General features: G+C 40.7%; 2 protein-coding genes across 4 annotated transcripts; one reads left to right on the top strand and one right to left on the bottom strand.

Moving 5' to 3' along the window:
- Positions 1-6,347: 6,347 nt before the first annotated feature.
- Positions 6,348-21,788, bottom strand: gan (gigaxonin). 2 transcript variants are annotated; one of them, XM_022756077.1, is made up of 13 exons: positions 21,676-21,788; positions 20,700-20,922; positions 20,354-20,468; positions 19,905-20,255; positions 17,744-17,812; positions 17,403-17,554; positions 16,874-16,995; positions 16,618-16,730; positions 14,168-14,317; positions 9,984-10,120; positions 8,691-8,825; positions 8,021-8,130; positions 6,348-7,934 (listed from the first exon to the last, which is right to left on the bottom strand). In XM_022756077.1, exons 2-13 carry the CDS (start codon positions 20,882-20,884, stop codon positions 7,762-7,764), a joined length of 1,812 nt encoding a protein of 603 aa, XP_022611798.1. In that variant the 5' UTR covers positions 20,885-20,922; positions 21,676-21,788; the 3' UTR covers positions 6,348-7,761. The 2 variants fall into 2 exon arrangements, with proteins under 2 accessions (XP_022611798.1, XP_022611799.1); XM_022756078.1 differs by having other exon boundaries at positions 16,874-16,992.
- A 610-nt stretch (positions 21,789-22,398) lies between these two features.
- LOC111229801 lies at positions 22,399-25,133 on the top strand. Of its 2 annotated transcripts, none has more exons than XM_022756271.1 (2): positions 22,399-22,473; positions 23,008-25,133. In XM_022756271.1, the coding sequence occupies exon 2, from the start codon at positions 23,103-23,105 to the stop codon at positions 24,870-24,872; it is 1,770 nt and encodes a 589-aa protein (XP_022611992.1). In that variant the 5' UTR covers positions 22,399-22,473; positions 23,008-23,102; the 3' UTR covers positions 24,873-25,133. The 2 variants fall into 2 exon arrangements, with proteins under 2 accessions (XP_022611992.1, XP_022611991.1); XM_022756270.1 differs by lacking the exon at positions 22,399-22,473 and adding an exon at positions 22,658-22,782.

Here is a 25,133-nt window from a genome sequence, read left to right as displayed (position 1 = left end):
ATACAAGCACATATAGATAAACATGTCTGCACACTGTTTATTTTCAGCATAAAATCAAAGTATTTAGAAGCAACTTTACAGGAGCATAACCTGGTGTGGAAAACTGTATTTTACAACCTTACTGGAAACCATTGATATTTAATGAAGGTCTGAACTGCTGACCCAAACAAAGGATATTTGTCCTATTAGTGGTAGAGTGAAATGACAGCCTGTAAGTGGGACCATGCGTCAGCCACTTCCAGAACAAGTCATCTCAACTAATAATTTCACATTGGTGTGAAATTTGTAATGGATATTGTATGTTTCCAGAGGATGATCCCTAATGTTGCTGCTAACCACCCGACCTTCCAACCAGAACCACAGTCAGGTCACAGTCAGTTAGGTTCATGAGAGGCAACTTTGAAAACTAATTGTTGGATTTCCGTGTAATTTGTTGTGGGTGGATGTTTATCAACATCCTGACCTCTGGTGCCACCATCAGATCCAAATGTCTATTTGTTCAAAAGAAGTATCTAATGGGCAGATTGACATGAACACAGCGGATCTATCCTCATGTCAAGTCATCACATTGTGCACAACATATTTTAACCTAATAGTCAGATTGCCACTAAACATGTTTTTACAAATGTCTGATGTCCTATTCTACCACAGAGATTCAACCAGTTAAATGTTATTGTTGATTGATGATTGATTGATTGATTGTGTGGTATTAAAATAGACAGCTTGAGGTCTGGTTTGTTCATTCATCAAATTATGAGGGTATAAGACAAGCACTTGGTGAGAGAGCATGAGGGTCTGCATCTCCACCCTCTCTGCTGATTGCTGGGTGTTGTAGTTGGTGTTTGGTCAGTTGGTGTGTGGTCAGTGATGGTGTTGTCAGTTGGTGTGTGGTCAGTTGGTGTGTGGTTCGTGATGGTGTTGTCAGTTGGTGTGTGGTCAGTTGGTGTGTGGTCAGTGATGGTGTTGTCAGTTGCTGTTTGGTCAGTTGGTGTGTGGCCAGTTGGTGTGTGGTCAGTTGCTGTTTGGTCAGTGATGGTGTGGTCAGTTGCTGTGTGGTCAGTGATGGTGTGGTCAGTGATGGTGTGTTCAGTTGCCGTGTGGTCAGTTGCTGTGTGGTCAGTGATGGTGTGGTCAGTTGCTGTGTGGTCAGTGATGGTGTGGTCAGTGATGGTGTGTTCAGTTGGCGTGTGGTCAGTTGCTGTTTGGTCAGTGATGGTGTGGTCAATGATAGTGTGGTCAGTTGGTGTGTGGTCAGTGATGGTGTGGTCAGTTGGTGTGTGGTCAGTTGCTGTTTGGTCAGTGATGGTGTGGTCAGTGATGGTGTTGTCAGTTGGTGTGTGGCCAGTTGGTGTGTGGTCAGTTGCTGTTTGGTCAGTGATGGTGTGGTCAGTGATGGTGTGGTCAGTGATGGTGTTGTCAGTTGGTGTGTGGCCAGTTGGTGTGTGGTCAGTTGTTGTGTGGTCAGTTGCCGTGTGGTCAGTGATGGTGTGGTCAGTTGCTGTGTGGTCAGTTGTTGTGTGGTCAGTTGCCGTGTGGTCAGTGATGGTGTGGTCAGTTGTTGTGTGGTCGGTGATGGTGTGGTCAGTTGTTGTGTGGTCAGTTGCTGTGTGGTCAGTTGTTGTGTGGTCAGTGATGGTGTGGTCAGTTGTTGTGTGGTCAGTTGTTGTGTGGTCAGTGATGGTGTTGGATGCAGCTGATCCAGTTCCTGTGAAGTGTTTTAGAGTTCGATGCCCTGCCCTCTTAGAGACCTTTGGTCCTGACATGATTTAACACTGAGAAAGCTCCTCTCTGCTCAGAAGAACTATTTGACTTCTGACACTTTCACTTATTTTTCCCACCATCACAATGCTACTTAGTGAGCAGTGATCTGCCGAGAACCCGAGGCCCAGTCTTATAATATAACAGGTGAAAACTGGCTGAGCTACATGAACTCAAGGAAATCTGATCTTTACAAAGACGCTGAGTTTGTCAATGTCCCAAATTTACAGAATTTTCGGATTATTTCCAGGTTTATGTAAATAATAAATTAGATTTTCAATGTATACATATAAAAATAATTATTTGTTTTCAGTTTTCAGTCAAATGAGTTTGTTTACATCAGATATGTCGTATCTGACATGCAGTTACAGAAACTCTTCTGATAACAGAACAGATATAAACTAAACTTTTCCAACAAACAGGAAATATGTTGCCATGGATACAATGAGTTAAGCTGTGGGCCTCAGCTTGAGTCACATTTTTTTTAGCCCATGTTTGTTTATATTTTGGAAAATAAAGTGTAGTGAATGATCTATTCTAAGTTTCTGATTTGTTATGAACCACTGATGAACTGTCAACTATCGCTGATCACTGACTGAGGAGCTTCTTCTTCTCTGATTTCTAATCAGATTTATGGAGGTTGATTTGCAGTATTGTTATCAGGTCTGTGTGTCAATGTCTGACTGAATCAGATTTTTAACACAGAAAGTGACACTGATGTGAGTTTCAGATGTTTTGGGTACAAAATGAGTACAAGAGTACAATATTGACATTTGATGATGGGAATCAGGGTGAACGAATTGTGTTTTTGTTGTTTTATTATTTTCTTTGTATTTCGGATTGATGGACTCATTTACATATTTGTATCCCTTCCACTGCATATATTGTGTTGTCTTTGATGTTTCTTTTGACTTGTTTCAATTTAATTTTTTATGTTTTTATCATTATACTTAATTTTTTTCCTCATTTTGTATGATCTACATTTTTTTTAAGTTGAGGTGAGGTTTAACATAAACCCTTAATCAGTTTCTTACCTCACCTGCACATCATTCATAATAAAACACTATGTACAATGTATTTGTAGGTGTGTGCAAATAAATTAATCAAAAATCAAATCATCAAAATAATGATTTGCTAGATGATCCTATTCATCTGATTTGTTTTGGAGATCAGTTTTAGTGTTTTGATACAATATGTGAATAAATGTAACCAGTAATATCAGACACGAGGAGCTCTCAGCCCCTTTGATTTTGTCAAAGTAGCTCTCATGCTTATTACTCTAGTGCCACAATCAGGTACAACTTCTTTAGCCCCACTACCGTGAGACTTTAAGAACAGTGAGATCATCTGTGTTATTGTCTTCATTCCTAATATCAGCCAAAGAAACTGAAGCAACAGAAACACAACTGCTTGACTTCTTACTTTGGATGTAGCTCCTAACAATGTTATCAAATTAAACAATGTAAAAAACATTTATTTAGAATTAATTTAGAGCATTAACCACCTAGGATTGAAAAGTCGTTCAGTGTTTCTTTGTGCATCATCAAATGTGTATCAAATGGAAAGTAAAAGAATAACAGATCATATTTGAATTAAATCTTTGCCTGAGTCATTGGTCAAGGTCTAAGGGAGGAGTTTATCTGAATCATTTTTACCAGCTCTCTGAATAATGAAATGAAGCATCAGCACTTTGTGTTTGGTAGCATCCAAAGAAAAAATAGAAACAAAGGGGACATAGTCGAACATTTTGGTGTTTTAATTCCTTTGACGTAAATGTATGACACTCACGGGCAACATCTTACAAAACTTCCTCATGCATCAGTTACAAAAGTACAAACTGAAACAACAGTTTCACTCCCCGTCTTTCACAACACAACTTTGGTTAAAACTTGCCTGCTTCAGTTCAGACTGCTGTTATTTTCCCTTATCATGTCGTCCAGTGTATCAGAACACAGTCATAAGGTGTTAACATGTGAGAACAAGCGATGTTTAGGATACAGAGCAGCTTGGAAACTTACTGTAGTATTTACTGTAAATGATTAGACACTATGGAATGTAGAGTGTCTGCAGAAATATGAAAGCACAATATTCACAGTCAGGCCTCAGTATATTGGTCCTGCTGCTTTCTAGTGTTCAGAGAGTGATGGAGAGCTCTAGGAGATCCTCATGTGAATATACTGTATGAGAACTGTTCTTGTGTGTATACTGTAACTGTGGTTTGACACTGACCAGTGGTGACCTTTAACTTTGTTTGTTAACAAACATTTAGAGCAGAAAAATGAAGAACTTAAATTCAGCTGTTGCCTAATGTTAGTCCTGTATTATAAGACCTGCAGCCTGCTGCACCGGCTGTGTTAAAGTTCATAGCGTCGACAGGGACAGTCAGAAAAATGGTGGAGACTGATGAGAGAAGAGTCAGAGGAAAAATTCTTTCTACATTAATACAGAGAGCACATTTGCTAAACACAGACTACATTTGTATACATTTTTGATGCAACTAACTCAGCTTGGGTCTGAGCTATACAGTTTAATGAGCAATTACATGTGATTTTATGCTACTCTCACTTCTTTCCTGCCTTTACGGGAGCATTGCTACACCTCTTTGTATGTTAACAAAACTGGCGTTGGGACAAACAAACCAGGGATCCATTTGTACAAACATTCCTCCATGGCTGTTCTGGTGGAAAAAACTCCACAGGTTAACTTTAACTGTTCAGGACTTGACTTCATCTGAATTTTTTAGCAAGATACAAGTTTTCATATGTGATTAGAGTCACTTCACTTTAGTAAACATCAAAATATAACAGAGGTAATCAAAAATGATCTTTGATTTACAGATCAGGTAATGTTAGCTTGTTCACGAGCGTCAGCATACGGTACTTTCTCCATTTCGAGTGAACAGTCTATTGTAGGTCCTAACATGACTAGTTCGTAACAACTTTCCTTCTCCTCTCTAAACTCACAATGTAACAGTTAATATTGAGTTTGACTGTCAAACCTTGCAACAAGATGATGTCCTGTGTTTTGAATTTTGGAGGTGTTTGTTTGAATTTGGATCCAAAGTTGTGTGTTTAAATATTTAAAAGCGTTTTCTTACATGATTATTATAGTCATGATGTACATGAAGATACAGTATTTGATTAAAATCTATATGATTATCTCATGTTTTTGTGTCACATGATTGTCACATTACCTATCCATTCTAGCAAGAACATGGACTTGTACAGTTTAGAGACTTTGTTTGGTCTTTACTGGTCAGTTTCAACACCGAGTGTCTCTGACGTGTGTCTATGGCGTCCCTGGTATTATGAGAGGTGTGTTTGTATCAACACTCAGTGTGTGTCTACTCTGTCTGTGCTACCCCTGAGCTGAGGACAGACAGCAGCAGCTGTAACTCACACAGAACAAATGGGGTCAAGGGATGCCAAAACTGTACTGACTGGAAAGCCAGGTCAGAGGTCACGGAGGCAGCGACACATCCAACCACTCAAAGAATGTCACTTGCAGTGACGTCTATTTCTGAATAGGCTGAGCGCAGACAGCTTGGACAATGATAACAACTGACAGTCGAGTAAGGCGCTGGTGCTCCAACGTGCAAACATTTGGTTAGTGAGTGAAAATGTGGAAGTCATGTGACCAGGAGTGTTTCCAGTGAACCAGGAGCTGCAGATACAAGTTACTCAATGAATGGTTTACTATGTCTCATCAACTGTCTCTCTCGCATTCTGGGATTATTTTGTGGTTTACTTTTCGACGTACAGAACCTATTTTTCCTCAACTTGAGTTTCTACACTGTCTGTGACAAATTCACTGCATAGTTCAGGTGTTTAATCTCTAGATCAAAAGAACAAAGAGCTTTCAGTTTCAGTCATGGTCTTCACACACTGTGTGATTTTGTGCTGTCTGTGACTGAAGTGACAATTGTGAGAAAATATGGTGAAACTTTGTCCATTGAAGGCAGATTTTGAGCTCTGGTGACCAGAGACAGTCAACAAGTCCTCCAATTTAAACAATATCTCATTTTTAATTTCCCTCCACAAAAACACCTAGGTGTTTTCTGATCTGATGTTCCTATCAGCAGAAAAACATCATTTATGTACCTTCCAAAAACTTTTCTAACCTGATAGTTAAAGTGATAGTTCGGGTTATCTGACGTGGGGTTGTATGAGGTACTTATCCACAGTCAGTGTATTACCTGCAGTGGAGTTGGAGCAGCTCTCAGTTTAGAGAAGCAGCAGGAGAAGCTGAGCGATGAGCTACTCTGGACTGGTTTAGCAGAAAAATGTTTTAGCCAATTGAAAAAATGCAAACACAAAAAAACTAATATCAGTTTAATAGTTAATTTTGAATATTTTCACCACTTTGTCTGCAGCACACACATAGATCAGCTGTTTGAATCAGACAGAGCTAAGCACAGTTGCGCATGTGCGTCGTAATACGGTAGTTTCAACGGTTGAAAAATAAAGTTAAGGGCTGAAGCACTGTTTGACAGCAAGTTGTGAAAATATTCCAAATAAAGTGTTCACTTAAAGTGATACAAGCTTTTTTCTGTGGGTTTTTTTTTTTTTTTTAAGTGGCTAAAACACATTTTTCTGCTGAGCCCGTCCACAGAGGCTCATCACTCAGCTTCTGTACCGCTGCTCCTGCTGCTCCTCTAAACTGGCAGTGTGCTGGTCTGAATCTACTGACTATAGATAACTACCTCACACAACCTCACGTCAAATAACCTGAACTATCACTTCAAGGTTTGGTTGAGAGGGAGCTCACTGTTTATAGGGGATAGATAGGGGACTTCCATTGTCATGGTTAAAATATTAAGTCCTTGGTTGATGTTGGAACGATCTAACGTTGAATGTTGGTAGGAAACAGCAACAGTCCCCCATGTTAAAGTCAGATATTTTGTTGACCCAATCATCCTCCCTGACCTCCTCCTCTCTCTATGGACTTTATGGCTCTATAAAAACTGACAGACATAGCTTCTACTGCTGCCGGAGGGATTTGTCATTAGAAAGTAAATAAATGTTGTTTCTGGTGGTTTTATCTGCTGAAACACATTCTGACAGAGTTGGAAAGTTAGGAGCAAATTCTCCCAATGCGACTTCTAGTATAGGCCAGAGTCTACAAATCAACCAATCAGAATATGACACACATTAGTGCAGAACACACTGGCAGACGCAATGGACACCAATGTGCTCACACTATGTCCACAGCTTGGTGTTTTTGTTTTGCTGCATTTCATAACTAGAAAACCGATCGATGACGGGAGTTGACGACGTTTCACTCTTTGCAAATTTTTTTTTCTATTAACATTGTAGCACTAAGATTCACCACTCATTGATTGTGCAGTCTAACACTGTTTGTGACCTATATTCTACTAGAGCCAGTGTGTAGGGGCCTTGTCTTGTGGTTGCATTGCACTCTAGTATATACCTGCTGCAAATGTCCCCTTGCTATCTCTCTATATATCACTGAAAGAGTCTCTCCTGAATGTAGCTTCAGCAAATATCTGGACAAACGTTTATGTCGTTTAAATTTGGCCAGAACAATACACCAAACAACATAATAAATCCTAAAATGCAGACTGCACCACAGCAGCACTGTTACAGTGTTTCCTCTAAAATAAGCATCATAATTCCTCAAGTTTCAATGTGGCAGTAAGTGTAAGTAAGTAAGTGTTGTTTACAGTTTAAATCCCTCACCAAGCAACACTTCACCAGTAAACATTACAAATGAGGAATGTCCATAAAATATATCTTTTTTTAAAAATGATCCAATCCCACATTAAAAAGAAAAAAATATTTAGATTAATAAAATTGCAATAAAACCCATAAAATTAAAAAATGTGTTTAGATGAACTTTTGTTTTGTCAAGTCACACAGAAAAGGGGTCTTGAGTATAAACCCCTGAACAGACATTTCACCATCCTCAACATCTAGTGATTATAATACTTTAGTGTTCATAAAGTACCAGTGTGCAAAAAGTGGAGGAGTGTGCAGCAGACGGTCAGACTCGGATTCGGAACATGCCCTGGCTCAGCTGAAGGCGGAACAGCCGACAGTTGGCGAAGCGCAGGGCGGCGCAGGCTGTTTTGGAGAGGTCGCTGGATAACATGGGCTTGGTGCGATGCCAGGTCCCAGTGCTGCGGCGAAACTCCCGGATGTAGTCGAAGCTCGTACCTGTGTGCACAGGAAACACCAACCTCACGTATTCAAATACTGATGTTCCTGTGATGCCATCAGAGCTCTGTTGTTGTTTTACTCACCTGTGTCCAGGTCTCCCACCACATAGACGCTGGCTCCGATGGGCACAGCGCCGTATACGAAGGATGAGCTGGTCTGGATACACAGGTTTTGGTCATCGAGTAACATCCACCTGCACACATCAGGCCAAAACAGGTAAAGGTATTAATGACAGGAAAAAAAAATATCAATATTCTTGATCCACATCTTGATTTTCATGTTATAAAATATGATAAGACAGGAATGTCTTGCACTGACGACGTCTTTTGGAGCCACAGTGTGCACAGTACTGATCGGGGGTGGAGCCAGGTTATCGAGGTCCCACCCATACACCCATCTGACTCTGACTGATCACAGCCTTTTTATAATAACCAATTAAAACCAAACCTATCTCATCCTGATAAGAACTACGCAAAATGACAGACACCATTGTTGAGAAAATGTTTGCCTTGAAGAAAATCCATCTGCTCATGGACAATCATGCAATATGGTCAGAAGCTCCTAAATGGTCCCTGTGGTGAGTCTGTTTACGCAAGTTCCGTCTCCAAGGTCAAGACTGAGCTCTGAGACTCAACATTTAAACCACGTGTGGACATTAAAACACAGACTAATAGTAATAATATATTAATATAATATAAAAGTATATAAAGGTTGCAATTCAAAAACTGCTTTGAAAAATAATTCCACACCCACCTCCTCATCTCGTCATGGTAGAACTCAGATTTGCAGGTCGTCATTTGCCTTTGCTCGGGGTTGTCTGGCTCTTGGCTTCTAACTCCACCAAACACGTAGAGCTCCTGGCCGACGCCGCACGCCACCGATCCAAACCTGACCGGAACATAACAGGAAATTTAAGAGATAAGAGTGAGTAATATGGATAAAATCTTGTGTCTTGATACATTATTTTGTATAGCCATATCAACATATAATGGAATTAAACATACAAAACGAGAATAAATCAAGTGAATACATTTTCTGGACAATTAACTGTTTATAGATAAAATAGCCAGAATAGAGTGACTGTGATTGGCTAATCTGACAAACTTTATTCCTGACAAATCCAGATACTTTAATCGCAATGATCTAATCCAACCACAGATATCAAAGAGACAACACACTATAAATGATATATCAAAAGCTCTGACTGTTTAAAAATGTACATTGCCACACTCTACATACTGTCATATCGCCTACACCCATCTCATGACATTAAAAATCTGAGTCTATTAGATTAACATTCAAACAGGGGCTGTTCAATTCGTAGGCTAGATCAATCTGTCACAGAATCGTGACCCAAAGGGCGATAAACTGACAATGAAGAGAGGTCAGTATTGACATGATAAGGGATTGGTCTGCTCATGATCAAACGTTTCAAGGCGCACTGACTAATCCAGGACAAACAAAGCAGCATGACACAGAGAAACAGGGTCAGATACTGTACATAAATTCATTCAAAAACCAAGAAAAAGACTAAAGCCCCTTGAAGTGATGTTTTTTGGGTTGAAAATGGTGCTGACAAAAAGCTCTCCCAGGCTTGTCACACACCTCCTTAAAGATTCAGTGAATACATTAGCTTGATTTCAACCTTTTTCCCATGGTGTCTCTCGGATCCCTTAAACATAAGAGGCACTACCAGTCAAGAGATATGTCTGACTGTTGAATGTTTATTCAAATCTTAAGGTCACAAGTTCCTCTATGACTGGTAAATGTACATATTGTGACTCAACAGTCTCAGTTGTAGCTTAATGTCAGTTTGACTGTGGTGTCAAACTGAAACTAAAACTGACAGCTCTGTGAGGGCGACAATGACAAGTGAGCCATGTCTCATTTCCTATTGTGAAATACAAACAAGTACATGTTTCACAGAAAAAGGATGAAAAGGTAACATGAGAACATGAGAACCATGTCATCATGAGAAAAAGAAACAGCGACTTGTACATTTGCGGATTTCATTTGTCCTGCTCACACAATCAGAGTTGTATTTACCTTCTCTCTTTCAGGGGACAGAGGCCGGTCCACTGCTGGGTTTTGGGGTCAAAGCTTTCAACAGAGTCAAACAGCTTCCCGTAGGATCCTCCCCCTATGGCATAGATTTTCTTATTCATGGAGGCATAGCAGCCAACCTGCAGGAGAAGACGGACACAGCTGTAAACCACAGCGTGTGGAAAGAGGTTCACTTAAGAATCATTTGGTCTAAGTTCTGTCTGAACAAGGGTTGTCATGGCCCTGGGCCCATTCTGCATGGTCACGTCACTTACAGTGTTAGGTAGGTGTGTTAACACTGTCTTACCAAACTGTATGGTGTCCGAGACCAAAGAACAGGAAAAGTCTATTTTATGTTGGTGAAATATTTTTTCAAGCACTTTTTACCTTTATTTTGACAGTAATAGGGGAAATGGGGAAAGAGGAAGGATGACATGCAACAAAGGCCCACAGCTGAACCTACGCTGGGGTCACTGCAGGGTCTTTGTCTTCAACTCTAAACCGCCACCTCCCCACTCATAAACTATTCAATAATGACTTAATCATTCATGCCAAATATTGCCTGTTTCTGAATTCAGTCTCTTTGTTTTTTTGCACTTTCAGTCAAACAAAACTAATTATTTGTCACCTTGGACTAAATTGTAATATCTTTTTTCACTATTTTGTTACACTTCATAAACTGAATGGTGAATGCTGACTTAATTGAAAAGTTTGATGAATATTGTAAAAATAATCCCAAGCAATTTTCTTTTTTCTGAACACCAGTTTGAACAGTTTGAATCTTTTTATTCTCACATATTCATATAAAACAGTTTCCCCTTAGTAAAGATGCAGCTGCTCCACAAATTTCATGTCAATCTACAGATAAAAGTATCAAACCTCCACTGAGCAAAGATGACATTTCTAGCTTAAATGTCTGATATAGTATAAAGGTAGATGTCCATGTGTTATTTGATTATAAAGCAGGTCTAGGTTCTATATTAATACTGTGAAAGTATCAAAGCCTCAGTCCACAGAGAAATGCACACAGCCTGTATTCAGAAACTGAGCCATAAAACCAGCCGTCAGGACTTCTGGAACTTTGTGATGTCACAACAAAGCAGTCACCGCTCTCAGCCACAGCCCCTGAGAGAGGAGATGTAAAACTACATTGAGATGGTTTTTGGTTCTTAAAACTACAAACATACAGTGGCAAGAAAAAGTATGTGAACCTTTTGGAATGTCATGGTTTTCTGAATAAATTTGTCATAAAATCTGATCTGATCTTCATCTAAGTCAAGGGTATTGACAAATATAATGTGTCTAAAATAATAACACAAGAAAAAATCTGATCTTTCATGTCTTTATTGAACACACTCATTCAACATTCAAAATGGCAGTGGAAAAAGTAAGTGAACCCATAGAATTAATAACTGGTTGACCCCCCCTTAGCAGCAATAACCTCAACCAGGCGCTTCCTGTAGCTCTGGATCAGAACTGCACATCGTTGAGGGGGAATTTTTGCCCATTCTTTTTGGCAGAACTGCTTAAGCTCTGCCATATTCTTTGGACGTCTCATGTGTATGGCTCTCTTCAAGTCAATCCATAGCATTTCTATTGGGTTGAGGTCTGGGCTCTGACTTGGCCACTCCAAAAGGTGGATTTTGTTTTTCTGGAACCATTCTGTTGTGGACTTGCTCCGGTGTTTTGGGTCGTTGTCCTGTTGCATCACCCATTTTCTAGAGAGTTTCAGCTGATGTACAGACATTCTCAGATTATCCTGAAGAATTCTCTGATTAACTTGGGAATTCATCTTCCCCTCAATGATTGCAAGCTGGCCAGGCCCTGTTAGCCAGTTCCAATGATGCCTTCAAATCTTTGGCGGTCATTCAGGGTTATTTCTTTACCTCATTGATGAGTCTTCGTTGTGCTCTTGGTGTCATTTTGACTGGGCGTCCACTTCTTGGTAGAGTAGCAACAGACCCAAAGTGTCTCCATTTGTAGATTGTTTGCCTAACTGTAGACTGGTGAATTTCTAAAGTCTTTGAAATCACTTTGTAACCCTTGCCAGCTTTATGTAAATCAACAATTCTTGATCGTAGATCCTCTGAAAGCTCTTTTTGGCGAGGCATGGCTCACATAAACGTGTTCTTCTTTTGCAAAACAAACTCCAAAAGTTTGAGGGGTTTTTATCAGTCAAAGTAGCTTTAGTCCACACCCCCAAACTCATTGTCTTAACGAGACTCCAGGTATGCTAAAACCTGACACCAATTAGCTTTTTGAGGTCATTAATTCAAGGGTTCACATACTTCTTCCACAAGCACTATGAGGATTTTTTGGTTATTCTCAATAAAGACATGAAAGATCAATTTTTTTTGTGGTATTATTTAAGACACATTATATTTGTCAATACCCTTGACTTAGATGAAGATCAGATCACATTTTATGACAAATTTACTCAGAAAACCATGACATTCCAAAAGGAGAACAGAAGAAGGAAATATGGAGCTTTAAGTGTGGAGCTAGATTTGATGTAAAGTGCCCATAATAGAAAGGCTTAATCCCCTGGAGAGCTTGAATTTGATCATGAATTACATGGTGGTCTATCCTTTCAAGTCAATTGTTATGTATTGTGAGCATGACAATTTTGGCCTGATAGGGGTCCAACAGTTCAACGTCCAAGGATTGTGAATATCCAAAGAAAATCTTATGGAAATCAAGCTAATAGTTGTCAAGTCATCTCACTCTGGACAAGCGACCAAAGTGCTGGACTGACTGAACAAATGTAGCCCCTCTGCAGGCAGGGCTAAACTGTAGAGTGTACAGTACAGTACACTCTACAGTACCTATGTTTTACAACGGCTTTATAGGAAAATACTTGGTAATTAATTAAATTAATATCTCAACAGGAGTGAGCTGAAGAAGGCAGGTGTGCTGGATGTCAGGTTAGCAGTAAGACATGAATGTAACAGTGGAGATCAGTATGAGAAAATAAATCCTACAGCTCCTTGAGAACCAAGCAGATCTCAGAGTTTGTTTAGTAGCAGGTGAACACGGTGATGAGGTTGAGGTTAGCTACACCTTCACCCGACCAGTCTGGAGACTGAAGCATGTTGTTTCTGACACAGCCTGCGTTGCTAAACTAATGTCACTCTGTATATCAAACATTTTCAGATCTATTTATAATAATTATTGTTACAGATGTGAAATATAGCAAATTTTACTTTGATTTTCTACTTAAAAGTGTTCTTAAAATTATAATATGTAACTTTTCCACATTAAAATGTCTAAAAACAACTAGAATGAGACTTCTTCTTACATTATCCCAAAATATGAATTCTCAAACCAGAGAAATCTGTGATTTTAATCATGGTAACGTTTCACTGGTCGCCTGTCAATGATTTCCCTATGCACATCAACACTGACTTTTATCCAGTTTTAAGCCACATTTTTAAGATATATTTTCATCTATATATTTGAACCAAATGAAGGATTTTAGTTGTTGGACGTGGTCGTGGATCTGAAGTTATCAAAGAAAAAAGATAAGTAAATGTTAGACAGCTCAGCTCCCAGCTGCTGGAGACGTCCTGTCCTGTGTCACTGAAGAGCGACAGTGAATCTCTGATTTTTTTTTTAAGTGAAACTGCTTTATTCAGTGTGTTAGACAGCTCAGCTCCCATGGTGTGTTTGTTGTGGAGAGGAGGACACCTCTGTGGATAATTCTGCTGCTGGTAAAAACCTGCTGAACGTCTGGTTCATAAGTTATCAGAGAAACAATCAGAACAAAGGTTAGCATCAATCTCAGCTCCAGCTCTTCCCTGAGTCTCTGTCCTCCGTACAGCGTCGCTCAAACAATGACTTTACATGTCAAACTGCTTTATTCAGTGTTTTTAATGGTTAGAATCAACGAGTCTGTTTGATTTCCTGAACCACTGACACTGAAGGAATCCAAACCGGGAGGCGCTTATGGTAATACAACTCCCAATGATCCTACACTATTTCATGACATCACCCAGTGTTGTCTTTTGTTACTGTTTTGATTGAGAGACCCCTAGAGGCAGAAGTTAAAGCCTGTGTGTTTAACTACTGAATATGTGGGGATAAAGTAGAGACCTAAAGTTTGCCTGTGTTGTGACACTGAGTCCCAGTCACCTACTCTGTCACATGTTCTACTCTCCTGTGAACATTGATAAGAGTGTATGCTGTACCTTGCGGATCATGGTCATACTGGTCTGCATCTTCCAGGTGTTGAAGTGAGGGTCAAACACTTCCATAGTAATCAGCTCCGTCACATCGTTCTCTCCTCCGAGAACAAAGATCAGACCGTCCAGCTCCACCACGCCAAAGTTCTGACGAGCCTGTGTACAACAGAGACACGATGATCAAACCTCAGCAACCTCCCACACGTCCGAATACACGTAAGACCTCTGGGTTCAAATATACCAGACAATAACACAGCACAAGTTTGACACCAAGATACATCACTGACCTTTTAATCACATATATCGGGGGTTGTTACACATGTCCTTACCAACCGTTCAAATGTAGATTACAAATACAACGTGATGAGGTTCCAAATCTTTGGACTGATGTACACAGACCAGATCAGGCTGGTAAATCCTTTATCGCCTTTTCAAATCATTAAACTCCTTCCATTAGTTGCTAAGACACACAATGATTTTAACTGCGGGTCTTTATTAATTTTATCTGCAGCAGCCAGGATTCAGTTTCAGTGTTTACTAATTTTTCTTCTGCAATCCTTTTTTTCTGTAACTCTGACAAATTAGTATCTGCATTAATCTGGACTAAGAAGACTCTAAGACTTTTAGTCTCTCCAGACTAAAATCTCTAGGTGGGTTAGCCTTGCCAGAATTAAGATTTTATTTATCAGCCTAAAATTTAAGAGTGATCCAGTTTAGACTTTATCTGGAGGACTCTCACTCTCCTCCAGCATGGATTATGATGGAATCACCTTCCTTCAGACACGACCTTCTGTCAGCTCTCGCTCCCATGAGCCTCTCTCACGAGTCTCTCCCTATTCAAGACGTGTGATTTGGAAACAATTATGATGAAATGTTTAGCCTTCATGCTCCGTCATTCCACACCTCTTTAATCGATCGAATATTTTCCTCTCAACATATTTACAGTGTAAAAGCATTTAGACTTGTATTTCACCGACATATTTTTATTTTTCCAACAATCTGTTCCAAACCGGTCCTTAAATCTTATCTCAAACTATTAAAACGTTATGGAAGGTTGATTTATATCTTGAAATAGCAGATGAAGTCTGGGATGAGTGTTTGCATTGGGTTCACTCCGCTTTTTTCTCTGCTGGACGTCTGATACCGAGTTAGGTCAGGTTGTTAAAGATTAAAACGTTTGTGACAGGTGTTGTCCATATGCTGCTTCATGTTGTTTGTTTTACTCTTTTCACATTCTTTGGTTGGATGTATTTGAAACAGTTTCTATTAAACCATCTGCACTTTCTGCTCTGTTTGCTGTCACACTTAAAGCTGCATTGCCACATCATGACAGACTTTATTTGTGTTTCTAGACTCCTGAGTCTTCAGTCTTGTCAGCAGCTCCATGAAACACTTCACTTGTTGATTAGAGAGATCTCATATTTCACACTAGGTAAAATGAGGTGAAGATTAAGAGGGAGATCTGCCAGTTTGTGGAAGTCAGAGGAAAAATGCTTTACATACACTCAATTATCTTCTATTATCAATGATCTTTTCTCACCATCACCACACTAACATCTTGTATCTTTAGTTAACCTATTTAAAAATGTTTGTTTTATTATTGTGTACTCCACATGCATATGTTTGAGAGCATATATATGTATATGTTCAGTAAATGTGGACATGTATACACAAATATGTATATCTATTGTAGCAGCCATGCAACAACTTTTATCTCATTATTATCTTATATAAAAAATGTATATAATTAACTCCAAAAGAAGGCTCTGGGTTCAAACCTGCTGGCTGGCAGGTTGGGTCAATGCACGACTCTAACAGGTGTGAATGTCATGAATGGTTGTGTGTCTCTGTGTGAGCCCTGTGACTGACTGTCGACCTGCCCACGGAGTACTCTGCCTCTTCCCCAGGATCAGCCCCCACACAACCCTCTGACAGGATAAGCTGGAATAGCTGATTGATGAATAATATATGGAAATCTGATTTTCCTACATTACTATTGTTTACATTATCCAACAATATAAAGTCAACACATAATGTGAATTACACCACTTTTCTCTCTGGGAGTTGGTTTTCAAATCTTCCTGTACTGTCCTGTTGAAACTAAACTTGCATTGCAGCGCTGCTGACATCTAGTGGTCATAAAGTAAAACTCTAAAAAGAGCCAGGGAGCATGTGTAAACTGTAACATGGCTGCAGCAGTGCATTTCTTGTGAACTGGTAATTACATTCTCCTTACAAGTCATAAAGAGCAGAAATGATCGTTAGTAAAACCTTTTCAGTGTCTATTTGAACTGAGGGGTTTAACTTTATAGTAAAATGTGAGAAAAGGGTAGAAATTGACAGAAAGATATTTAATACACAGATCAATACCAGCTGTTTATATGCTTCTAATAGAGGAATAATTCTTGCTGCTGAAACCTCAGGACACATGTGGCTACAGAAAGAGGTGAGTGTACCTGAAGCATTGGGGGTATGGAGCTCCAGGTGTTGGAGTCTGGGTCATATTTCTCTCCACTGTCCAGGACTGTGTTGAGTTCATCTGCTCCGCCCATCACAAACAGAAAACCCTCTAACGGATGGGAAACACAGTATAATTACTGACTTACATATAAGCTGGAACTGCTGTTTTCACTGTTCTGTTAAAGCGAAATTCTGATTAAGTTCTATCTAATTCATGACATGAGTCACATGAACTTCCTGCACCGCACCCACCGGCAGCGACCACCCCGTGGCCAAGGCGAGCAAGACTCATCGGCTGCAGGTCGATCCAGGCCTGTCTGTTGGTGTCATAGAGCGGACACATGCAGCGCGTCACAGCGGTTGGCTTCCTGCTTCTGTATGGGATAAAAACCATCAGACGACAGGATGTGAGTCGACTGTCTTAACTCAGCACAAACTTAACCTCTTCTCCTGGTCGTGACCACATTTCACTCTAAAATTTTCAACACTGTCTTGGAGCTATTCACACATTCACAACTAACTACAGTGACTACAGTTCAAGTTGTTTTCTTTGAAGGCATGTTCTGATAGTTCTGCATTGAACCTGCTGATACTCAATGTGTTTTATTTACATATTTTCATGCCAAAAATTTTTTTTTTTAATTTGAACTGCTTATTGTTTTCCTCAAAACTTTTGTCACCACCAGAGTTTTTTTGAAGGTAGTGAAGGAGTCATAGTAATGTTGGTGACAAATAAATAACAGAATAAACAGAAATATAAATGATAAGAATAAAGACTCACTTGCGATCCTCTCCTCCGGCAATAACAATACACTCAGAGTAACCTCGGGGTTTGAAGGCGGCAAGCAGAGCCTCACCCTGCAACTGACTGTCCCCCAGCATGGGCTGGCAGTACTCTCTGATCACCTCCCTCATCAGTGGCTCCCCCATGGCCTGATGGGATACCATGCAACACAATCCATAGCTACTGAGTTAGACAAGGAGAGTTTTTGCCACAAAAACATCATCTAATGTCAAACGTTATGAAGCACTTTGAATGGACTTCACTTCATCATTCTTACACTATTGATAACACTATCAAGACTACATGTAAATCTGAAGAGCACGTCACAGGTTCTCTACCTGCTCTCTCAGGTAGCTCGTGTCCAGGCCCTGCAGCCATACAGCAGACATCACTTCCTTCATGTGAACCTAAAAACATGGATATGTTCATTCACTTTTTGGGAGCACAGAAACAAGCCATAAACACAACACTGACATATAATCACCTTATAAAGTTTAGTGAACAAGTTTCCCATTTACATATCCAGCAGACACAGACACGTTCACATTCATTTGGAGTTGTGTTTCTCTATTTAGAAACTATACTGTATATATAATATTCACTCTGCAGTTCTGCAGCAGCTAAATGTTCCACTATGTTCACCATCTTGGTGCTGACTTTGTCTGGTTTGCTGGGCAGGTGGAGGAGGGTGAGTTTTCCTCTGAAAACAGCCGCCTGATAGAAACATGGCTGACAAAAGCAGTGACAGTGAAACAAAACATTAAACCTGCAAACAGTAAGGGTTAGGATTAGTGTTAGGGTTAGCAACGTTGTAAGAGACACCTTTCAAATCACTCACAGTCAATCCTTTGTTAATATAAAAATATTGATTAGTGTAGCTTTAACAATACAATGTGTGTAGAAAAATCATTATTAAAATGATTAATTAATTTCTGATTTTGCAATAACATAAGAGAATGAGTGTTATTTCTGAACGTTAACGTAACGTTTCTGTGTGCTCTGACAGAATTCATGAGGGGAGATACACTACAAATAAAACAGGAGATGTAGAGGAAGCCCTCAAAAAGATGCACAACTTACAAAAAAACAATTCAATGGTGAACTATCTTAAACAATTCTTAAGGATTTTAAAAAAGGTTTCTCCAGTGTTTTCCAGGCAGCCCTTAGATTCCATTCATTTTCATCCTCAGAAAAATCCATACACAGACTGTTGTGTTGTTCATCAAAGTGGTCATCAATTCCACCTTAATTATTGTCAGTGTTTCGTTATCATTGTGTATTAGAGCAGTTTAATGGGCAGATGGATATGAGAAGTTTGCACTGCTTCACCTCATCCTGATAATGTGCCTTATGGGCTTGGGTGATATCCAAAATTGAATATCTTGATGCAGTGCAGTCCAGTTTTATTTGTCACAGGTACAATGTACAGTAAGCAAAACAGTGAAATGAGGGTCGGACTTGGCAGCAGAGCAAAAACACAAAAAGGTCAACTTTTAAAAACACTATTGCATAAGGTGGGAAATATCGCAATATTCTATATTATATATTAACTTGAGGATTTTCATACTGTGCAAGAATTGATGGAAACCACTGCATGAAAGAACATTCACATTTCTACAACTCAACAGCACTTTGCAAACTAGTTATCTGTGATGACGTTAATATGATTTGTACCACTGTGTGGCTCTAGAGAAGGTTCTCCATAAATACCTCCTATAATCTGGTGTTTATTAAAGGCCGAAGCAAATTTGACTTCTGTTGCAATGTCACAGACATCGTAATACATAAAAAAAACGGATAAAATTATATGAACCTTATAGTTCAGAAAATCTTATCAACCAATTAGTTGACTTGGTTAACAAACCAATATCCCGATCTACATTTTATTAACTTTACTTCAACAATCCTCAAGACTCACTAACCTACTCGGCCTGTCTGCTGGAGGTCCAGTGACAAATCACTGCCACATTTTCTGGAGATGTAGATCTGTGGCTCCATTTTGGAAAAATGTCCACAGTGTCCTCCTGGACAGTTTTTATTGAAAATAATGAGCCTTGGTGATCTAGAAGAGCTTCACTGTGCAAAGTGGAATGACTACCTGTTGAGAGTGTTGACGGTGACATTTAACCAGAAAATGTCTTAAAACAAGCAACCAGAAATTAGTGGATTAACCTAGCATACACTATATACTATTGAGAGGATTACATTTAAACTAAGAACTCAAATTGATGTCTTTGATGAAAATTGGTCAAACTGGCTTCTCATCCGTAAACAATAAGACCCTGCTTTGTATAATAATAGAATCCTTACATTTAGGGTTTATCTTCCAAATTAAATTGTTATTTTTTCACCATTTGCAGAATATAATATGTGCATATAATTTTTGCTGTTCGCTTTAAAGATGATGATGATTCTCCCTTGATATTATGTTTGACAGCAAAAGTTACCTGTCTACATTTTTCATAACCTCTCACTGAACCTGAAGTGAGCATTACCCACCCTGCGATCCTCTGGGTCATGTGCGAACCATCGCACCACCGCCTCCAGCACGTGCTTTTCATTGCCCACGTTCAGCTTTTCCATGGCAAGCACCTCACAGAGCCGGTCCCGGGGCAGCTCCCTGAACTCCTCACTGATCGCCACATCACGGAAATGTGTCTGCAGGAACTCGGTAGCAGCGTAATGGACATGGTAAAGGCAGTAGTGCAGAGAGAAGAGGCGGATGCCGATGCAATTCTCTGCAGTGATGCAGCTCTCTAAGAACTGACAGCACAGGGACTTGAGGTCGGTCATGAGGAGCAGGTCAGACGCCTGTACCATGTCCTGGATGGTCTCTTCACTCAAAGTGATCTGTGTGTGCACATGCAGGAAGTGAGACATAGAAGTGTGCTTACCACACCTAAAACCTAACCATGTCGATCTTTGCTTTTGAAAGCCTCCACACTCACTTCACCACTGAAGATGTAGTCCAGGATCTGTTTCATGATCGCCATGGAAACCCCTTGCAGCTCAATTTTGTATGTAGACCCATCTTCCTTTGGAGGATTGTAGTTCAGCTTGGTCCTAACAGGAAACAACACAGCTGAATATGACAGGACATGAAAAGAAACACTGGAAACCTGCAGCCTTTTAAAAATCATTAACAGTAGTACCAGTGCCATTTTGAAAGCGGACACACCCATGTTGCCTTAACACTGTAAAGACCAGCCAAAGACAACAAGTGCATGATCATATCTGGGCTGTGACTGACTGTGCTGACTGACTAGGGCACATGTTCACTGCCAGTTCTCTGACCTGATGTAGGGGCTAGCAGCAGCCAGGATGTTTTTCTGGACAGGAAGCTCCTCTCCATCAACCACCAGCAGTGCATCGTGAAAACTTTGCTCCTGCCAGAAGGTGCGGAGGACCCTGAGCAGTTTCTGCGAATGCTGTGGGTCTGAAACCCTGGAACCAGGCTCAGTCGATCTGGTATCGGGCATGTCTCGGCTTGTGACAGCCCAAACAGTACAGTTCACTCCTGTTACGAAAGAACATCAAGCCGAACTCCTTTTAATCGAACTTGGGATCAGAATAAAACACAATTTAGGACAAATTATCAGATTTTCTTTAACTCTGCTTTCACAGAAGACAACAACTTATTTCAGCTAAACAGTCAGTTCGTATGCTACTCGTCTAGCTAGCTAGTCCTCTACGACAACAGAAGATATTAGATTCTAAGGCTTGGGAGTAGCTTGGTTAGAGTTAACATAAGACTGGGGTCTGGTTAAGAATCCTACAACACGACTGGTTAGGGTTAAGGTTAGGTTAAAGGGCAGTCACGTATCGACAGGGAAACAGTCTTCGCTTCCCCCAGGATCTGCTCTCGAGTCCTGTAATATAACCCCACCACCGTGGGAAGTGGCGACCTATGTTAAAAAATGTTACCAAAACAAAATGGTGCATGAAATTCGGTCGTCTCAAACTGACAGATTCTAAATTTGGCGAAGCTGCAGGTGAAGCTGGTGCGTACAGGCTAGGCTAGTAGCAAAACAACCGACATGTCGATTAAAAAAACTGTTCTTATGACGCTGCCAAAGTTATTTACAAGTCAGCATTGGGGGACGAAGCTAATGTTAGTATAACTTGCTTGGGAAAATTACTGGCAAATTGGGAAAGCTTCAATCACATTAACATAGGCGAGAGCCCTACGCTGCATGTTTACAATGGTTCAAAGTTGTTATGTCATGTTTTTCCCTTTAACAATTCAAGTTTACTCTTTAAAGAGTCTTACCTTAACACTACGAAATGTGCTTTTCTTTTTTTATAGGCACAGGCTGCACCTAATGAGCAACATTTAGGACAACATTAAGCACTCGAGGGGAGAATGTTGCAAGTGAACGTGAAGACGCGTACTGTGCTACATTCATGGCCAAAGAAAATGTGGTAAATAAAATATTCCTATATTTATTTCATTCATTCATTCATTTAACCTTTATTTTAACTCGGGAATGCATTGGGGTAGAGACCGCATTTACAATGTAGCTGAGTAAAAAAATATGAATAAAAAATCCAAGGGGCCAAGAAACCCAAGAACGGACGTTAAATCTTATATTTGTTTGTTTGGGCTATACATTCAAATAAAAGTAAACAATAAATAAATATGTTCACACAAGACATCATTTAGTGATCAAAACTCCCATAATAACCAATACAACCGATTAATGAATTAACTTGAAACACGTGTCACGCCGTTCATCATAATTGATATGTTCTCTTGAGAATTTAACTGGTACTTGAACGCACCAACAGCTAGGCGGAAAGCTGCGTGTGTTAACAACGTTCCAATACTTTACGAGCAACCTGTGTAGTAACAATATTATTGATAGATTACTGTAAAATAGATATGAGTTGGATTATATGAACAACGTTTGTTTGGTTTACTTTGGAAACATAAGACGAATAAAAGGTCTTCACACTTTCATTGTTTATATTTCGAAACGGATGTACGAAGTGAGAATGAAAAAGAAGAGGAACGGGGCCAAAAAACAAACTGCTTGCATAAAGCCACCGAGAACAAACAGTGCTTCCGGTATGGGTAACGCCTTCTTGACCAACTAGTGTAGCGTTAGTATATTTTTAAGTAATATAAATCAGCCCAATAAAACTATTATGTAAATATGAATTAGTAAATCTTATTTCCACCGTGTATATTAATGACCACGCGAGTCTGTACAAGAGTACAAATTAACATTCGCACTTTTAATTTGAAGGAACACTCGTCTTCATACTATCTATTGTTACCACCCGGTAACTTGAAACAATTGTCGCCGCCATAACTTCAGTTAAACGTAATTCTCTGTATGTTTTGCGCAGGATAATTGGTAAGAAAAGGTAAAAGGTAAGAACACTGAGTACTTGTGTAAATTATTATTATGCGATGCTAGCAAAAATGTAAAACTGTAAACGTTTTAAACTATCCGTAGTAGCAATGTGAGTAATGTTCCAGTCCATGCACTTTTCGCGCTTGTTAATTTCCTCCAACGACTGAAGCAAAATGTGTCATGTTAAGCCAACAAAGTAATATTTTATAACGGTCCATATGTGATGTATCTTTCGTTTCTAGCTCCCATGGTGGCGTTGTGATGTAGGAACCACTAATCATCGTAAAGGTTTGCCTCACGGTACATAACTGCAGACACACAGTTTGAAACTGCAAACATGCCTCGACCTGCTGGAAACAAGCTGTCTCCATGGATCGAGAATCTGATCCTCAGCTACGGCAGCCAGGAGGGGAACAGCGGCAGCGGGCGGCTGAAGGCCCATGTCATCGGCGTGGGTCAGATGTCTCAGTCCCAGGCTCAGAGCTCTGAGGGCCCTATAGGGCTCCTCTTACTCTCCGACGGGGTGCTCCAGATCCCCGCCATTCTCACCGCATCAGCCTGGGAGCATCTCCAGGAGCAGGAGGACCGCGAGTGTTTCACCAGCCTGGTCAACACCACCGTGCGCATCCAGGACTACCGGCTGCAGTTTCACATGGCCCGCGAACAGAATAAATGCAGGTTCTTTTTATCAGTTGGAGAGCTGGCTACGATGGCAGCCGGCCCAGTTAAAGACAGCACCCCTTGTTGCAGGACCATGCCCTCTGTCAGAATGAAGATCTGTAAGACATGGAGGGCTATGTTGGGCCAGGAGTGGCAGGACTCCCAGAGGAACCAGTGCGGGTTTGATCTGTCGGAACTGCTGTGGGAGTGGCAGCATGACTATGTGCAGGATGTGCTGGAGGACGTCCGGGAGAGGCTGATGGTAGCCAGCAGCTGTCCTGTGAGCCCGCAGCCCTCCACCTCCGTGCTGACCCACCCAGACACATCCACCGCCACAAGCTGGGATGTCAACAGGGTCAGATATAAGGGCATGAAATGTTTCAGTGTCCCCATAAAGTATCTTCTCATCCCAGATGAAGATGCTCAGCAGCTGCAAACACCACCTAGAGCTGGAAGCAGGACACCAAGCAGGAGTCCTGCTGTCTCTGAGGACAGACAGAGAGATTTACCACAAGTCTGCAAAACTCCAGAGACCGCACAGCCTTCTGTTGATGATGCAGAGTGGCAGATCGCCATGCCAGCCGTCGCAGATAGAGAGAACTCACCTCTTCCTGTAGAGGACTGTATGCTACATGAGGACATAATGATTGACAGTGACACCGAGCTTTTAGCCAATCCGTGGGACATTTTTCCTCCACCATCTGTCACCTACTCTTCCTCTGATGCATCCCCCGAAGCAACACAGACAAACACACTGCCCGCCACTGCTAAATCCAAGGCTGATCACGCTGCAGTCTTAACCAGCACGCAACTTCCTGTCCACAGCTCGACGGAATCCCAGCAGACATCAGAGCACAGCAAAGGAGAACAGAGCTACTTCCCACCGTACCAGAAGCTGCCACACTCCACTGGTCTCCCTGCCACTGCCGGTTCCTCAACTTCAGCTTCTGTGAGTCCACCAGACCTCGTTTCCAGACCGTCAAACCTGTCACCTGCCGCAGTCCAACACTGCACTGAAAGAGTACAACGGAATCTTTCTACTTTGGACATGGAGGAGACTATTGAGAGAAAATATAGAAAAGCAAAGAGAAAGAGAAGCGAGCCCACACCAGAAGCACTTCGCACCTTAGTGGAGGAGCAGACGGAGGAAGCTCAGATCAGTGGGATACCTCCATCTTGGCTCTTTGACACGCAGGCCGGATCTGGTGCTGGGGAGGGCAGCAGTCACACTGCAGCAACTGTCATGAGAAAAACTCCCACTGTTCACAGCAACGGCCGGCCGTTCTCTTACTCTTACCAAGTGTCTGGGCAGAATCTGCAGGATTTCAGTCGGTTCAAAATGGCTGAATCTTTGCTGCTCTGGGCCGTGAAGTATCTTGTTGTTCCAAAGCAAGCAGATGATCCACATAACGTGTCAGTGGCTCCTGACAATACCGAGGTCAAATAACTGTAGGTTCACAATGCTGAAAGACAGTGAAGCTGCTCTGTTGTTGTTGTTCTCAACATGTTGAGTGTTTCAGTCTCCTCTAACCAAGCGCTGACTCATGTTTCAGTACCAGAGCAGCTCTGTACAGATGAGTCTTGAGTCTGTTTTGTATGGTTTGTCTTAAGCACTGAAAAATGTATAGTTTGTAAAAAAAATCAAAAAATAAAATAGTGGTACATTTTCACTCTAAAAGTTTGAAGTTTGTCCAGCATACATAACAAA

Source organism: Seriola dumerili, unplaced genomic scaffold (genome assembly GCF_002260705.1).
Source record: "Seriola dumerili isolate Sdu_G_001 unplaced genomic scaffold, Sdu_1.0 BDQW01000242.1, whole genome shotgun sequence".
Taxonomy (NCBI): Eukaryota; Metazoa; Chordata; class Actinopteri; order Carangiformes; family Carangidae; genus Seriola; species Seriola dumerili.
This window is presented reverse-complemented; position numbering and strand designations above follow the sequence as displayed.